The sequence below is a fragment of the Ruditapes philippinarum genome, unplaced genomic scaffold (genome assembly GCF_026571515.1).
Source record: "Ruditapes philippinarum isolate M1 unplaced genomic scaffold, ASM2657151v2 ctg1197_1_1_1_1, whole genome shotgun sequence".
Lineage (NCBI taxonomy): Eukaryota > Metazoa > Mollusca > Bivalvia > Venerida > Veneridae > Ruditapes > Ruditapes philippinarum.
This window is the reverse complement of record NW_026859020.1, coordinates 189,270-204,142: the sequence shown is the minus strand read 5'-3', so window position 1 is coordinate 204,142 and position 14,873 is coordinate 189,270. Positions and strand designations below refer to the sequence as shown.

The following is a 14,873-nucleotide window of genomic DNA, read 5'->3' as shown; positions in this document are numbered from 1 at the left end:
GTGGACAAATTAGTCTTTTGACTTCCATACAAAATCATAAATCACTATAACTGTACTGATTGCCAAAGAACAACAGAAGAAAAAGATGGTTAAGGTAATTGGCCAATTAGTAACTATTAATAAACTATAAAAAGGCGCCAGATGTAAAGCTTTTTAGAAAAAAGCATTTCTGTGACATAATGAGCATGGAAACAATTTGCGCTGCTGTATACTATAAGATTGAAGACTTTTAGATGTTAATGGTCTTTTAAGATTAAATATGGTATTTTTTTATTATCATTTTATTATTATTTTTCAAAAGCTCTTTTTTGTTACAGATTTCAAACATTACTCATTTGCCATGAAACTGAGCCATCTTTTTAGTCAATTTTAATTTCATTTTGGAAATTAATTTTAGTGATAATTATTAAGTACACCGTGTGTATGGAAGTCAAAGTACTACTTTGTTAACATTTTGCTACCTTTGTCACAACTTTTATCACAAGTTACTTCACATTCAATGCCGTTTTCCAACCATAGTACATTACAAAACACATACAGAAAGAGAGAATAAAAGCTTATTCATTTCCGAGGCTAAATGTACCTTTTACCGTTTGAGCAGACACAAGCTCTTCTATAAAGCCCTTGCAGTGGTGAACAGGTCGGCATACACTGATAACACATGTAGGCCATTATTACTGCATGCACCTTTAAGAGCCTCCACTGAAGTTATTTTTACATGACTGGACTGGAAATAATTTTCAAAAATAAATTGCCCATATAATGTAGGTCTAGGCCAATATCTTGTGTGCAAAATTTCAGATCATTTGCTCAATCCGTTTTTTCCATAATCTCATTTTTAATTGTGAGAAATGTAACAAAAACAGATAAAATAATTGAAAAGCGGTGTACATTTATTAAAACCGGAGAAAGAAGTTTGACCAGAACTTATGTTTTCTCCTCAATATACCTGATATTTGTGTTTGAGCTAATACAATTTCATAAAAACCCAGGACTCTACATTCGTTGCCGTTTGTTTTGGATATAATGTTAATTCTATATCCCGAATGTCTTCCGTTCTTAAGCTTTTCTATTCTTAATTTCTTACCGCAGTCTTTCTGTCTTTTTCTCCGCGTTCTTCGGTGTTGTTTTAAATTTTCTGGTCTCTTAGGATAATTTATGCAAATTAATATTCGTATTGAAAAAATAAATACTCCTTAAGCAGGTGCGGGGGCGGGAGTCTTGAGATATATTACAATTTCATTATATCTCAATAAAACCTAGTCTGCAATTTTCACTTTTATATCTTTGTTTTTATTGCTCTAAAAGGATCTCTCTTTTTCAGGTAATTTTAATTTTACTAACATTTGTTTAATTGTTATATTATCAATCTTTTTACATGTTTGACAAAATATAGCAAAACCATCAAAGACTCATGTACAGACTCAATCAATCCGAGTTTGTAATTTTCATGTTGTTTTGCTGTTTTTAACGTTTCCAATGGATCGCTTTTGTGCTAAATATTTTTACGTCAGTGGTAAAATGAGGACAAACATATCATGTCAATACAATAACATATAATATTTACAACAATATGTAAACATGTATGCATAGACTTTTTAAGACAATAAACAATAAATATAATGAACTATGGTTCTTATACAAAAATACAAAATCAATGACGAAATTTCAGCAGCACATGTAAAAAAATGTCAAAAACGAAAACAATATGAAAACATGTTAATATACATAAAAGTTGTAGTAAAAAGTTTGACATATTGTTACATTGCAAAAACTTTTTGTTTTATGGCTTTTGTTTCTGTAAAATATTGAGCATATTAATGCGTTGAATAAATGTTAATCCATTTTTGTGCATATTTATACTTAAAACTCCTATTTATTCTGTCTAACATGTTTTTGTTTTTCTTCTAATCATTCTAAATTCCGACGACGACCTCTTTGCACTGATGTAACAATAAGGAAACAGTGGAACTTTGTGTTCTGAAAAGTAATCTCCTTCATGAGAGTATATGCCTAGTTTTCTGTTAGCATAATTCATATACAAACAGATACATTGTGCAATGCAAATCCCGTTCGTACAGTCTTATTTCCTATGTCCGTTGCCGGATTTTTGATTCAATTTGTTGTAGAAATGTCTAAATGCCAAATATTTCCATTTGCGGGATTTTCGTCTATTCTATTGTATAAAAATAAAATGCCTGAAAACTCAAAAACATTGCTAAAGGTATGTAGTACAGTTTTAGATGTTCTGTTCATGCTGATGTGTATAATTATGAAACAATTGCCATTCCTTGGTGCTTTACGTAGTTGTCATGGATTTTATATATAATTTCATTTTCACGATTTCTATATAAAATATCAAATTAAAACAAAAACATTACACAGACAACCAAAGTGTTACTAAATTTAAAGTCTGTTGTTGGTTCCAGTCGCGTTTACAACCCAGGAAACTTGAAAAGAAAAGAGTACCATAATATAAAACAATATTCATATTTTGAACACTTGCGTTACCGTTCTATTCTTCATTTTGCTTCACGATAAAGTCCACTTTGGTGATGTAAAACAATGGAACTAAATCTTCTTTCAAATTGGTCAATGAATCAATTAAATCAAATACATCGTGTTCCGTACGGGCTGATTTTACTGGTATTCTTCGTTATATATTTTATACCGAAATATCCTTTGTTTTACATGACACATTTTTCATAGTATGGTGTATGATTTAATGACGTATTCATGGAGTTGGTTCCATAGCCAAAGTATGGTTTCCGGTCGCAGGTTGAACTTTGGCTGTACTGCTGTGATGGTAATCTCATTCCTGAAATATATAGAAATTTAGAATATTTTACAATTAAATTTCAAATACCAATGTCCTAAGCAAAACTATTTTGCCAGTTTTTCCTATAAGGCTACATTTATATAGGTGTTCATTATTGTTGTATTCCGAAAACGTAGCCAAAGATAAATTGATAAAATCAACTGTAAGATATGTATACAGTTACAAATGCTAAAGTATTAAATGTGTCTTCAAATTATTTCCGTTTCGACGTTTTGAATAAATAATAAAAAAATAATAAAAATGCATAGTCACAAAGGCTTTCCGTCGGAATAAATACGAAAAGAAGCACTTTTACAAGAATTGGATACATATTTGCAGAATTCTGTAATGATATTTGAATGGAGACATTGCCTTGTTGTCAATGGAACTTGCATTAACACATCCGAACTTGCATTATTTTAGAGGATATAATATTGTGTGTTGTACCATAGAAAATAAATGCAATTCAAAATAACTGCATTTTGATCATCTGGGAGTACAAAAAAGCAAAAAAGGCAAGAAATTGATCAATAAATAAATAAATAAAACCTTGTCATGTTTTTTTCGATGCATAATATAACAACTTTTTGTTAGAACAAATGTATATTAATTATACTTCTTAAAGAGTATTTTCCTGTAATCATGATACAGAATGTACTATTTATTATTATTCATTTATATTGTCAATTAAATTGAGTTGAAATGACTTGAATTGAACAGTTACAATCAGTGTTATTTATAGTTTTGTCCTATCCCTCATGTAAATAGTTATTTTTATTTTAGAAATAGGCATGCTATGTTATAATTATAGAAAAATCAAAACGTTCAAAGTCAGAATGGTTACGATTTTCATTTTTGAAAGGTCCTATAAACATTTCAAAGTTCTTGAAATAATCAAAATAGAAGTCTTAAAAGGTCGTCCAACATAGTAAAATCAAACTTGTTGACTGAACCTGTTCCTGAACGTAAAATACCGTTAACAAACCCTCCCTAGCACCGGCTTGAGCAGATTTCAAGATTTAAACGTGGAAATGATATAATCTATAATTTAGAATTTAGGAGAACTTGAGCAGATGTTTTCATAAAGGTTATTAACTGACAAAGGTCGTTCAGTACACTAAACAATCCCCAGATTTTCACATCAACCGGTGAAAAGATCCGTGTACAAATTATCATATTTCTACATCCCACGATTCTAAACTTTAAAAAGGTTAAGCGTTTCAAAATTCTTATTTTTTGTCTCTTTTGAAGCCGAATGATGCGTTCCATTTGTTAGTTTTATAAAGAAAGCAATAGAAGTTTGGTTGTTAATAGTTGTTACGTTGTACACCTCCAGATGGGTTTACAAAATTTAAATAAAACCATATTATGCCTCAGAAATTAATGCTAAGTATTTTTTATTCACTAAAAGGGACAAATATTTTTGATATTGTTTCAAAGAATCTTCTGCTTATCACCGTAATTTAGTAAGGCTGAATATAAAATGATTTGCCATAAAGGTAGCAAAACGTTAACAAATAGAGGTACTTTGACTTCAGTTCAAAATACTTAATCACTATAACTGTACTAATTGGGTGAAAAACAATGTAAAGTCAATTTAATTTTAGAAATTGCAACATGACACTAATAATATATTTTTTTTTAGAAATTTAAACAGGACACTTTTTTATTTATTTACTTATTATATATATATATATATTTTTTTTTGAGAAATGAATATGATATTGTGTTTGTGCGTAATGTACCTTTAATCGTATCAAAACACATGTATTATTGCAGCAATCTGTGTGGTGCTTTGAATGTACTGTGCAAGGTTTGACTACGTTAAGTACTATTTGCTCATTCTGTCTAGTCGTTTACCAACGGACTAGACGCTATATCTTTTGCAAATTCTACAATTTGTATTTATATTTTAGACAAGTTAAAATATTTTTTGTAAATTGTAAGTGCCCATTGTTGGCTTAAATTACATTTACATTTGTTCACCAAAAATTTACTTAAGATTTATACAACGACAAAACTAAACTTATTTATACTTTGACGTGTTCTGTCGACCATTGTAGACATTTTGTTTTTGCTTTGTTTTTGTTGTCAAAACCAATCATGAAAGTTGTTCGGACAATTCGTTATGAACTTTAATCTAATTTTTTAAGATTTTTTCATGAATTATCACGTGTTCCCGTAAATTATCTCATGTATGGAAAAGGTACACTATATTAACAACAATTTTTAGATATTCTAAAATTTCACATTTCGTAGGCACGTAAATCACGTTACAGTGAAATACATTTTTCAGTCAGACTTTTCAGATGAAGTTTTCAACGACTGGTACTGACAGATGCAGACAGTATGGTATGCATGTAGTTAATGGTGACGCCGGGAACATATCAAATAATGTCCCTTCTTGAAACTGACTGATAAAATATAAAACTAGCACTATCATTGACAGACATGCATGTACTATTAATTCTAATTGCTGCTGAGACGCTAAATATGTCGTAAAACAGAAAATGAAAACTTATGATTTTTCTGTAAAAAACAACAACGAAAAAATATGTTTTCTGTGAAGGAAAAACACAGACTTACTATGAAAAAACAACAAACTTGTATTTTCAATTGAAACCACTGCATTGATATCTTCGGATCTTTCTTACTTCTTTATAAGTATTATGGTCTTGCTTAACAAAATAATTAACACCGGTTTCTTAATAATAAAAGACAAACTACCATAGAGTGTGTACCTTAATGTTGTGAATGAAAAATAATTTTGAGAATTAACACTCACTATTTCATATGAATTTGTATACATGCACATTTTTTTTCGTCACGTGGTCTCTACAAACATTACAATTTTGTACAATAGATATTAGCGGTAATAAACTAATAATGCTGAGTGCACATAATGTACATGCACATTGTGAATGGCTTATAAGCAAAGTTAAAACCTATATAATACATATATTTGCCGTTCTGCGGATGACGTTACGTCACTGACCATTTATCCCACTTAACACTAATCACGTGCATGTCTGCGAGGTCAGCTACAACACAGAAAAGAAAATAGAGCCCGACTCCCCAGAGGTTATCTTTCGAGGTTACTGGAAATTCGCGCGTAATGAGGAGCTGATTGACTAAACCATCTAATTTTCATACTTGTTTAATGAGGATATTTATATTGTTTTTTAAAAGTTCAAAAATTGATGCCATGAATATATTGTGTACTTAAAACTATATATATGTTTATTACATGTACATTTTAACAGTAATATATTTTTCCTTTTTTCTGTTATGTCAATTATTTCTTGCGGATTTAATAAGCAAATTTTTTGTAAATTTTTAAAATGAAATCCAGTGTTTGAATTCAACTTATTCTAAAAAAAACAAAACAAAAAGGATATATATATTATCCGTTTTACCATGTGGTAACTTTCCCCCGTTTTCTTATTGTTTGTTGTTTTTAACTGTTATGTATGCATGCATATTCATTAAATTTTGTATTGATAAAAGTTAAACTTTTTGTAATAATAAGCTATTAAAAAAAAAATTAAAATAGAATAAAAACAAATGAAACAAAACAAAACAAAAACTAAACCCGGCCGTTTTGAAATAATGAATGAGGACTGACACTTGCCATCGTTACCAATCAGTCAGTTTATGTGTACCTTATATAATACATTGCTAAAAAGCGGTATGTCAGTATGTTAAAGTGGATGAATCATTTTGTACTTAAGAAAATGAGTTTATTTAAGTTCCTTCCTATTTCCGAAGAATGTCATTAAGTCGAAAATAATAATTTACGATAAAAATGTCATCGAATCTACATTTAATCGAAGCTGTGTAATAGTGGTATAGCTAATAAATTTGATATATAGAGCTGGAAATTAAGTGAAGAAATTTTATCAACTTGGTTTATATTTGCCCGACACCCATACGTAAATATTTACATCTACCAACATTATATTTGTTGCATAGCTGATTAAAACATCGCTTCCTGAAATTCTATCTCAGAGATTTACTGTTGTTGTTAATAATGATGCAGATCGGGTAAATCAAAAACATTATCTCATTAACCCTGAAACTGCTCAATTTCTTAAATGGACTTGTCCAGCTTTCATTTTTGGAATAGTCCATTTAGCACATTTTGGGGGTTCAAGATGTAAATTTAGGTATAAGCCAGCAAGCAGTGTATAGTTTGATGGCTGCACGGTTGTGCAGAATGGCCCAGCTCTGCGCCGGTGGTAAAGACTAACCTTTCAATTTCGGTTCTAGCTGAGTGTGAGTTGAAACATAACATTTTTAGAATTTAATGCACAACATTACTGCTATTATATGAAATTATAATCAATTCTTTATGCAAACTAAACTCAAAAAATTGAACACGGATAACTCTAATGCATTGAACATACAATATATGTTTATGCCGGAAATTACAAAGGACATGATAATTATAAAATTCTATATGAAACCTTTCATATAGCCGAGTTCACATTTATCCCTGAAAAGGAACTTTCAAAAAGTTACTTTCAAATTAGATTTGAATATATTTAAAATATGCAAGTCTTTCGCAGAACCTATAGAACAAATAAGCAATGCCGAGAAAGTTTATTTTACAGAATAAAAATTGGATCATATTTATTTTTTACCAGATTTCGGTATTTTGTAAATGTTTTTGCCTCAAATCAAATCAAATAATGAATAAATGAAAAGGAAAAAAATATACAAAAATTAACGTGTCGTGAAAAGCAAATGACTATTTACACCTACTTTGCTTATAGGTCAGATTTTCAGATGGAATAAATGAATATTTTGAAAACTCTAAAATCTTGATATTTTACTGTGACTGCTCACAGCTAACTTTGGATTATTAAATAAGGCTTAAGCATAGACATTTCCGGAAGTTCGCTGCGCGCGTTGTGGGGGTCACCCGTGGTGTTGACAAGGGGTAATTGTTTGTATGAGGTAAATCAGTTAATAAGCGGAAGATTAATGATGCTAATTAAGTGTGTTACATGCACGACTATCTCGTGTTACACGAACGGCTATCTGGGGAACAACGTGTCACAGGCAGTCATACGGTGCATCACAAAGATCGATTGTGCTAGAAAGCTGCGCAGTAATACCCCCACCACCTGTTGCATGAAGTTTGGCAGGATCTATTTTTTTCGTACTTGACAAAATAAAAGATATCTTATATGATATTTTAAAAGAGCTGAAATATTTATGCAAAAAAAGCCATATAGAAAAGATGAAATAATTACATAACTTAAAAGTGAAATTTATTTTCTTTATTAAAGCTGCATTTTGCACATTTTGACCTTTTTTTCGGAAATTTACATTGATTTTAATTGCCGTTTGCAATATGTTAATTACTTTTTTGTTCTCTTTTAAAAAATATTTTACTTTTAAAAACGTTTTCGAATTTTCCTGAAAAATTAGCATGAATCTGGAGACGTGCTGCTTTAATATTATTATTGAATCCATAAGAGTAAAGGATATAAAATCAACGCTAATTCATTTTATAAGTACTATTCCTTAAGGGTATTAGAAAAAAATGAAAAAAGATAATAATAAAATTCTTGAATCAATTGTGAATCAAGTATATTTTGATAACTATTTTTCTGTTAACCACCTTAAGACAAATAATTTATGGCATTCTAAGGCAATTTTGTACTACTATATAATGAATTTTGTACTTTTTCTAGCACAACGTATTCGGACACTTTTTAATCTTCAACTAGATTTATTTTAATATGAAATCAAATGATTATTTGAAAGACCAAGAAACAGCTATTTTCTATTGAGCATCTAGACCGTATAATGTGATACTGATTCAATGTAATATACAAAATGCCCAATGTCAATATTGACAGGTCAAAGAAGTAAATAATACCAGCATTGTTGTTGGTGTTTTCTTCTTTTCAACACTTTTTCATTTTTCGTAAGATGATGTTTCGTTCGGTTTACACTATGATATATAGTGGGACTTGTGTTAATACATTTAATTGTAAGATGTTAAGTTTATATGGCTCGATACTGGTGACATGAAAATCCTTAATCATTGCTAGTATACTATAATTATGGTTAAATGTGCGTGTATATTTCATATATATTTCTTTATTTTATTTCTATTTGAAATACGATAGCGATTGTAAACGTCAAAGTCCTTTTGTGCCAATATTTATACATTTTTTGAAATTAATAGAAATCTTTTCATTATTATTATTTTTAGAGAGAGAAAGTAAAAAAACGAATTTCATGTCTTTGTTATACAAACGTCTCTTAATCCACAGTGCAAATTTTGTTCCTAACAATTTATCTGCTGACTATTTACCTAAATTTTACTTCAATTCTCGCCGTTACAATTTTCAGATATTTCCCACATTTGAAATAGCAATATTTTTTCAAATGGTACGAAAAAGTGACAGGCGTGAATTAATTAATACATGAAGAAATTCCGGCCAACGAAAATATACATAAAACATGCAGAAATACATTAAAATGATTGATTTAGGGCTAATCGCAAATAATCCGACGGCTACTTGGAGAATATAGATGTCGCTAGAGTTACCGTATCTAAATGTCTACCTAACTGTGGCTTTCCCGAGATAACATTTGTAACAAAGTTATTTATTTGAAAGATAAGACAAATAACAAACGATCTATGAACAACGACCCCTTTTATCAGTGAATATCACGGGAAAGTAATTTGTACGAGTGCACCGGATTCTGCAATATTTCGTCCATAAATCTTCAAAGCCGTCTGCTAGTTTAAGGAATAAAAGTATAAAAAGTCTTATGTTTGTGATAATCTTTAAGAAAATACGTTTTAGTTTATTCGACTGTGTTTAAAATACTTTATGTCTGGAACAAAATAAATAAATAAATAAATAAATAAATAAATAAATAAATAAATAAATAAATAAATAAATATTGCTGTTTTATATACAATTTGTAGCATATTTGACTCTATATTTCATATTTTGCAGGCAAAAGTACAGCTAGAAATATACAATCTATATTCATTTGTTCAAATATCATTTTGGTTTGAAAATCCAGGAATTATCGACTATTGAACACGACGTATCGGTTTAAAATCCATTTTTGTTTCACTATAATTGTTCTACCGCATTATTAAGAGAGAGAAAAATAATGTTATTTTTTTATTGATAGACTGGTCACTGTGGTTTTAACCTATACATGTATACTGCACAATTCGATTTTAAATATTTGCGGATGCGAATATAAGCATTTTCACTGTTTAACCATAACCAGGGCTAAACAAGTTAAATGGATAGTTCCATCTGTCATTCTGGATAAAAATAAAAACCAGTCTGACATCTGAGAAAATTCCGAAATAAGTGCGGACTGAATAGCGAACAATGCAGACCATGATTTGACACCACTGATGTGCCGACTGATTATGGTCGGCACTGGTCACGTGGGAAGATTCGGTTGCTATAAGCAAGCAATGAGTTACAATACATTACATGTATATATATTTGTTTCTCTCTACAATATTGTTTGTGTGAACGTGGAGCTGTGCTCAAGTCCGGAAAAGGAAATCTATATTCTGTTCTGTAATGTTCTGTTCTGTTCATATTACTAAAACAATAATATGCCATTATTGATTCATTTTTATGATATGCAGGTTAGAAAAATGAGATAATTCCACCCCAATATATGTCCTATAGTACGTCACTTTAGCAGATTGACATGTGTACAAAAATAAAAAAAAGTTACAAAAAATCACTATTGTTACAAACAAAAACGAACTGGTAGAAAGATATACTCTTTTTGTAAAAGATTGTGTGAAATTGTTGACCATCAAAGCATATTATTACTTCATTGCCCACTTTTATTTTTTTTTCAATGGGATTTTTTTAGTTCGTATTTTCTCAAATAGATATGTGAATACACACTAAGATAAGAAAGGATATTTTAGCAACACGACCACTGTGTGTTTTACACATTATTTCTCCCTTAAAATAATAAAAGTCACTTTCCTCTCACTGTTATCTATTGAAAAGTTATGAGGCTTGAATATGTTACAAAAAGATATAAAATAAAACAGGTTTGCTGGGAAAATACTGCCGCTTAAACATTGAAAAAAAGGGCTATGGCCTTCGTGTGAGTTTTGAAATGACCCATGTAATGGTTGGTTATTTGAGCTAACATTTGTACATAGGAGTTTAGTGTTTTCTTTTGTCGACCCCACAGATTGCTGTGTTAAATAGTTATTAGAATCGTGTGCGAGGTTTTTTGAACTTTGTTTATGGCATGTACAATATTATGGTAGACATGTTTTTATTTGAGTTATTTTAATTGTATACTATTTTTGTTTATTTCATTATATCTGCATATATCTTTTTAAAACCATTGACAATTTAACTTATAAATTTCACAATTTTAAAAAGATAATTTGATAATTATTTTTTTATTTCATAACTTAATTATTAAAAAGATCCAAGAGTTGCACTTTTGTTTATTATACAAAGATTGATTGAAGGCGACACTTTTTCTTAGACTAGATCGAAAAAAAAAATATATATTTACTTATCATTATCATTATTATTATTATTATTATTATTATTTTTTTTTTTTATTATTATATCTGTTTGTCTTCTTTTCTTTCTTTCTTTCTTTATTATATTCCGTTTTTTTTCTTTCTTTTTTTTTCTTTTTTTTTGAAGCAAGTTTTAACGATTTTTTTAATTATTTAGGAATATCACTGATTGAAATTGTGTGTGTCCTGCACGTTCATGAATACTTATGAAAAGAAGTAAAAAATCACAAAAACAGAATTATCAAGAACAATTTTAATAACTTAATGAAATATGTTCGTCAAGGCCCGTCATCCTACAGAAAAAGCAAGTTGCGGCTTAAAAAATAAATTCGTACATTCTGTAGATAATGATTTGCTTAGAATCAAAATTTACAAGAATATGTCATAGTTATACGGATATGTCTCAAACTCTAACTAATTTGTTCTAAAGATACGCAAATAATATACTTATTAATATAATCTCAATTTGAAAGCCTATTTATTTTAATCAAGGATATGGTTATACTGATATAGGGAACACGTAAAGAAATAAATGAATATATGAAAATAGACATCTATTTTCAAAAAAGACAAAAACCATAAATATAAACTGGAGTCACATTACGTCCGAGGCCATAAAACTCAATCTGATAACGTGCATACAGTGGCTGCATTGATAACACGTGCAGCACGTGTCCTCATTACCGCGCAATTATGTCAAAATCTTGACTTTAATTCGAAAATATAACGGTTTAGGTCAGAGTTCTATCAAATTGGGGAGCGAGTGCCGGAATAAAGTGCTTATAATTTATATGTATCATAAGCAAACGAGTGATCTTATCTAAGACTAATAAAACCGTTACTTAGGCACGGCCATTAAGAGATAATTCGGAAGAAAACTGCATTTTTTGACAAGAAACAATCATTTTCAATACGACGATGTAAAACTGGTTTATATCTTGTAGCATATTTCTGTCGTCTTTCATTATCATTTTTTGTGGTTTTATATATTTTTAAAAGGCAAGAAATGTCTTTGATATTAATTCAATTTTCAAGTCTGCGGTTAAAATAATTGAAATTATTTATGATGTTTTAGAAAGAAAAAAAATCTAGTATTTTCTTTTTTAAATTTTGAATTAATTTTTGTTTCTTATCGCTAAATATACTTAATATAATTGTTGAAATATTATATCTACGCAGGACAAAAAACGATGATAGGCTATTTACGTTATTGGTTAAAGATAGAGATAATTGACAACGTTATCATTGCATAATTATCAATTTAGGATGACTATGTACGCACCTGCTAAAGCAAGATCCACGGGCTCCGATGTTGACGTCGTATTGCTGAGTTGGTACGGCGAGTGCTCACTGCTGTTTGGAGACATACTTGGAACCGAACCTGTACTTCCGGTCGGACTCATTGGCGGCTGCTTGATATACCGCTGTGTTGCTGGAGGCCATTGGGAAGCTATATTTGACGCGAGTGGGTTCGAAACCATTGTGTCCCTGTCGTACATAGGCATCGAACTTGAGACAGGTGGGGGTAAAGAGTTAACATTTGACATATGAGCATAGTCAGCGTTCATGTTAGACATGGAGTTTGTCATGGCACAGTTAGGTCCGAATCTCCCGTTCACATTTACATTAACATTAAAACTACAGCTAGCTAAATTTGCACTATGTTGTTGCATAGAATTATAACTTGGTTGCTGAAAACTATTATTAGATGGCATCAATGCAGTATTGTCATATGCAGGGGTAGCGTTCATTCCATACGTCATGTTCATAGCCGCCATGTTGTTTTGGTGGAACAGATCGTAATGTGGTGAAAGCATAGATGAAGACGTCCCCATTCCATTCATGTTGAACATTCCAAACGGTTTCAAACCTTGACACTTCCTTCGAAAACCTCTTGGTCGGCGACGGAAAGATCCTTCTTCAAACATGAACTCAGCCGAAGGGTCAATGGTCCAATAATGACCTTTGCCAGGGCGCCCGAGTCCTTTGGGAAGTTTAATAAAACATTCGTTTAGAGACAAGTTATGTCGTACTGAGTTTTTCCAGCCCTGATATGCTCCTCTAAAGAAAGGGAATCTTTGTTGTAGAAATTGATAAATTTCACTCAATGTGCATCTTTTATTCGGTGAAGCTTGAATGGCCATCACTATCAGGGCTATATAAGAGTATGGCGGCTTTTCTTGTCGTCTGACGCCGACGGCTGATTTCTTCTGCGATTTCTGGCATTCGGATGTATCTGACATATTCGTTGAATTCTGAGACCCATCATCGTCATCATCATCGCCTGCGTCTCCATGTATATTTGTCAAGGATTCGTCAATGTCATCTAGATGATCTAATGAGTCAAGCGGCTTTATTTCTGGAGCTAAGTGTGGGCCATCCATAGTTGTATTTTTTTTTGTTTTTTGCTCCTTTTAAATCATCGTTTGTAAACCGTTATGTTATGTCTTATTTACTGATAGGTAAACTAATCAACAGTAATGATTTCAAATTAATCCTTTGTTGACAATACTTCCACTCGTTAACACAGACTGTTTGATTATTCTAAATAAATAGCAGCAAACTTAACGCACGACAAACGTAAATATGAAACAAAAACCCAAAGCGAACAAAATCACACAAATACACAAAAACTCACAAAAATATACAAAGTGGCGATTTGCTTCCAATATCTCACATGTCCTTATCTAAATTATCCGGGAAATAATTTACAAACAAAAGTCAATCTGTATCAGGCGTTCTGCTAAACTGTTTGCAGTTTTAGCGGGTTTAGAGATTATGACAAGGTGGGTGGGGTAATTACCAAACAATTATCTTGCCTCCGACTCCTCCCACTTTCTTTCACACTTGTTCGTCTGCTTCCCAGCATCCATTTCACTAGATATATCTAGATCTCGTTATATCTCGTGTAAATCGAGACACGGATAATGCGATTGGATATGACTGATAGGCCCGCTAGCGGCGGTAACTGCCAATCAATGATTTAACCTATGATTCTGCCAGATCTTTGAGAAAATTATTATCAGTCGTAATCATTTGTATTGAAATTGCTCTCAAATCACTTTACGAGGTGTTCTAATATTTATGTCATTGCAAGTCTATACTTACAGTTTCGGAACAATGCATTTAATTTACCCAGTTTTTTATACTTCTAAAAAACTTTCATAATAATGCGATAAGCCCGAAGTTTTTGTGGAATGTTTAAAAATGAAATAAAAAGTATGTGCGTCCTAAGATAACAATTTTGTTTTGAGATTTGTGACCGTCAATTTTAGGTATAAAAGTTATAGAACGCAGATCATGAAGTTTTTAGTCGTAAATCATCATTGACCCATGGCCCCTTGACGTCATTCTTTCATCGTCACCGTGCCAAGCGTCTGGGTGGCACAGATCACGTATTCAAGAAATCAGGCGTTTGACGACCCTTGACCCAATTTTTGACAGAGGAATGGTGGATATAATACAGACAGTTTACAGCCGCTAATTTTTAGT

The 14,873-nt window shown here is 31.0% G+C and overlaps 1 protein-coding gene across 1 annotated transcript; it reads right to left on the bottom strand.

Moving 5' to 3' along the window:
- Positions 1 to 1,541: 1,541 nt before the first annotated feature.
- Positions 1,542 to 14,157, bottom strand: LOC132754925 (forkhead box protein F1-like). Its single transcript, XM_060745680.1, has 2 exons — positions 12,664 to 14,157; positions 1,542 to 2,818 (listed from the first exon to the last, which is right to left on the bottom strand). The coding sequence occupies exons 1-2, from the start codon at positions 13,763 to 13,765 to the stop codon at positions 2,688 to 2,690; spliced, it is 1,233 nt and encodes a 410-aa protein (XP_060601663.1). The 5' UTR covers positions 13,766 to 14,157; the 3' UTR covers positions 1,542 to 2,687.
- Between the last annotated feature and the right edge of the window lie 716 nt (positions 14,158 to 14,873).

Excerpts from the sequence above, each read along its gene's own strand:
- LOC132754925 (XM_060745680.1), bottom strand. The coding sequence starts at position 13,765 with ATGGATGGCCCACACTTAGCTCCAGAAATAAAGCCGCTTGACTCATTA. Across the intron at positions 2,819-12,663 it reads CGTGGATCTTGCTTTAGCAG|GAATGAGATTACCATCACAG; the intron begins GTGCGTACATAG and ends TATATATTTCAG.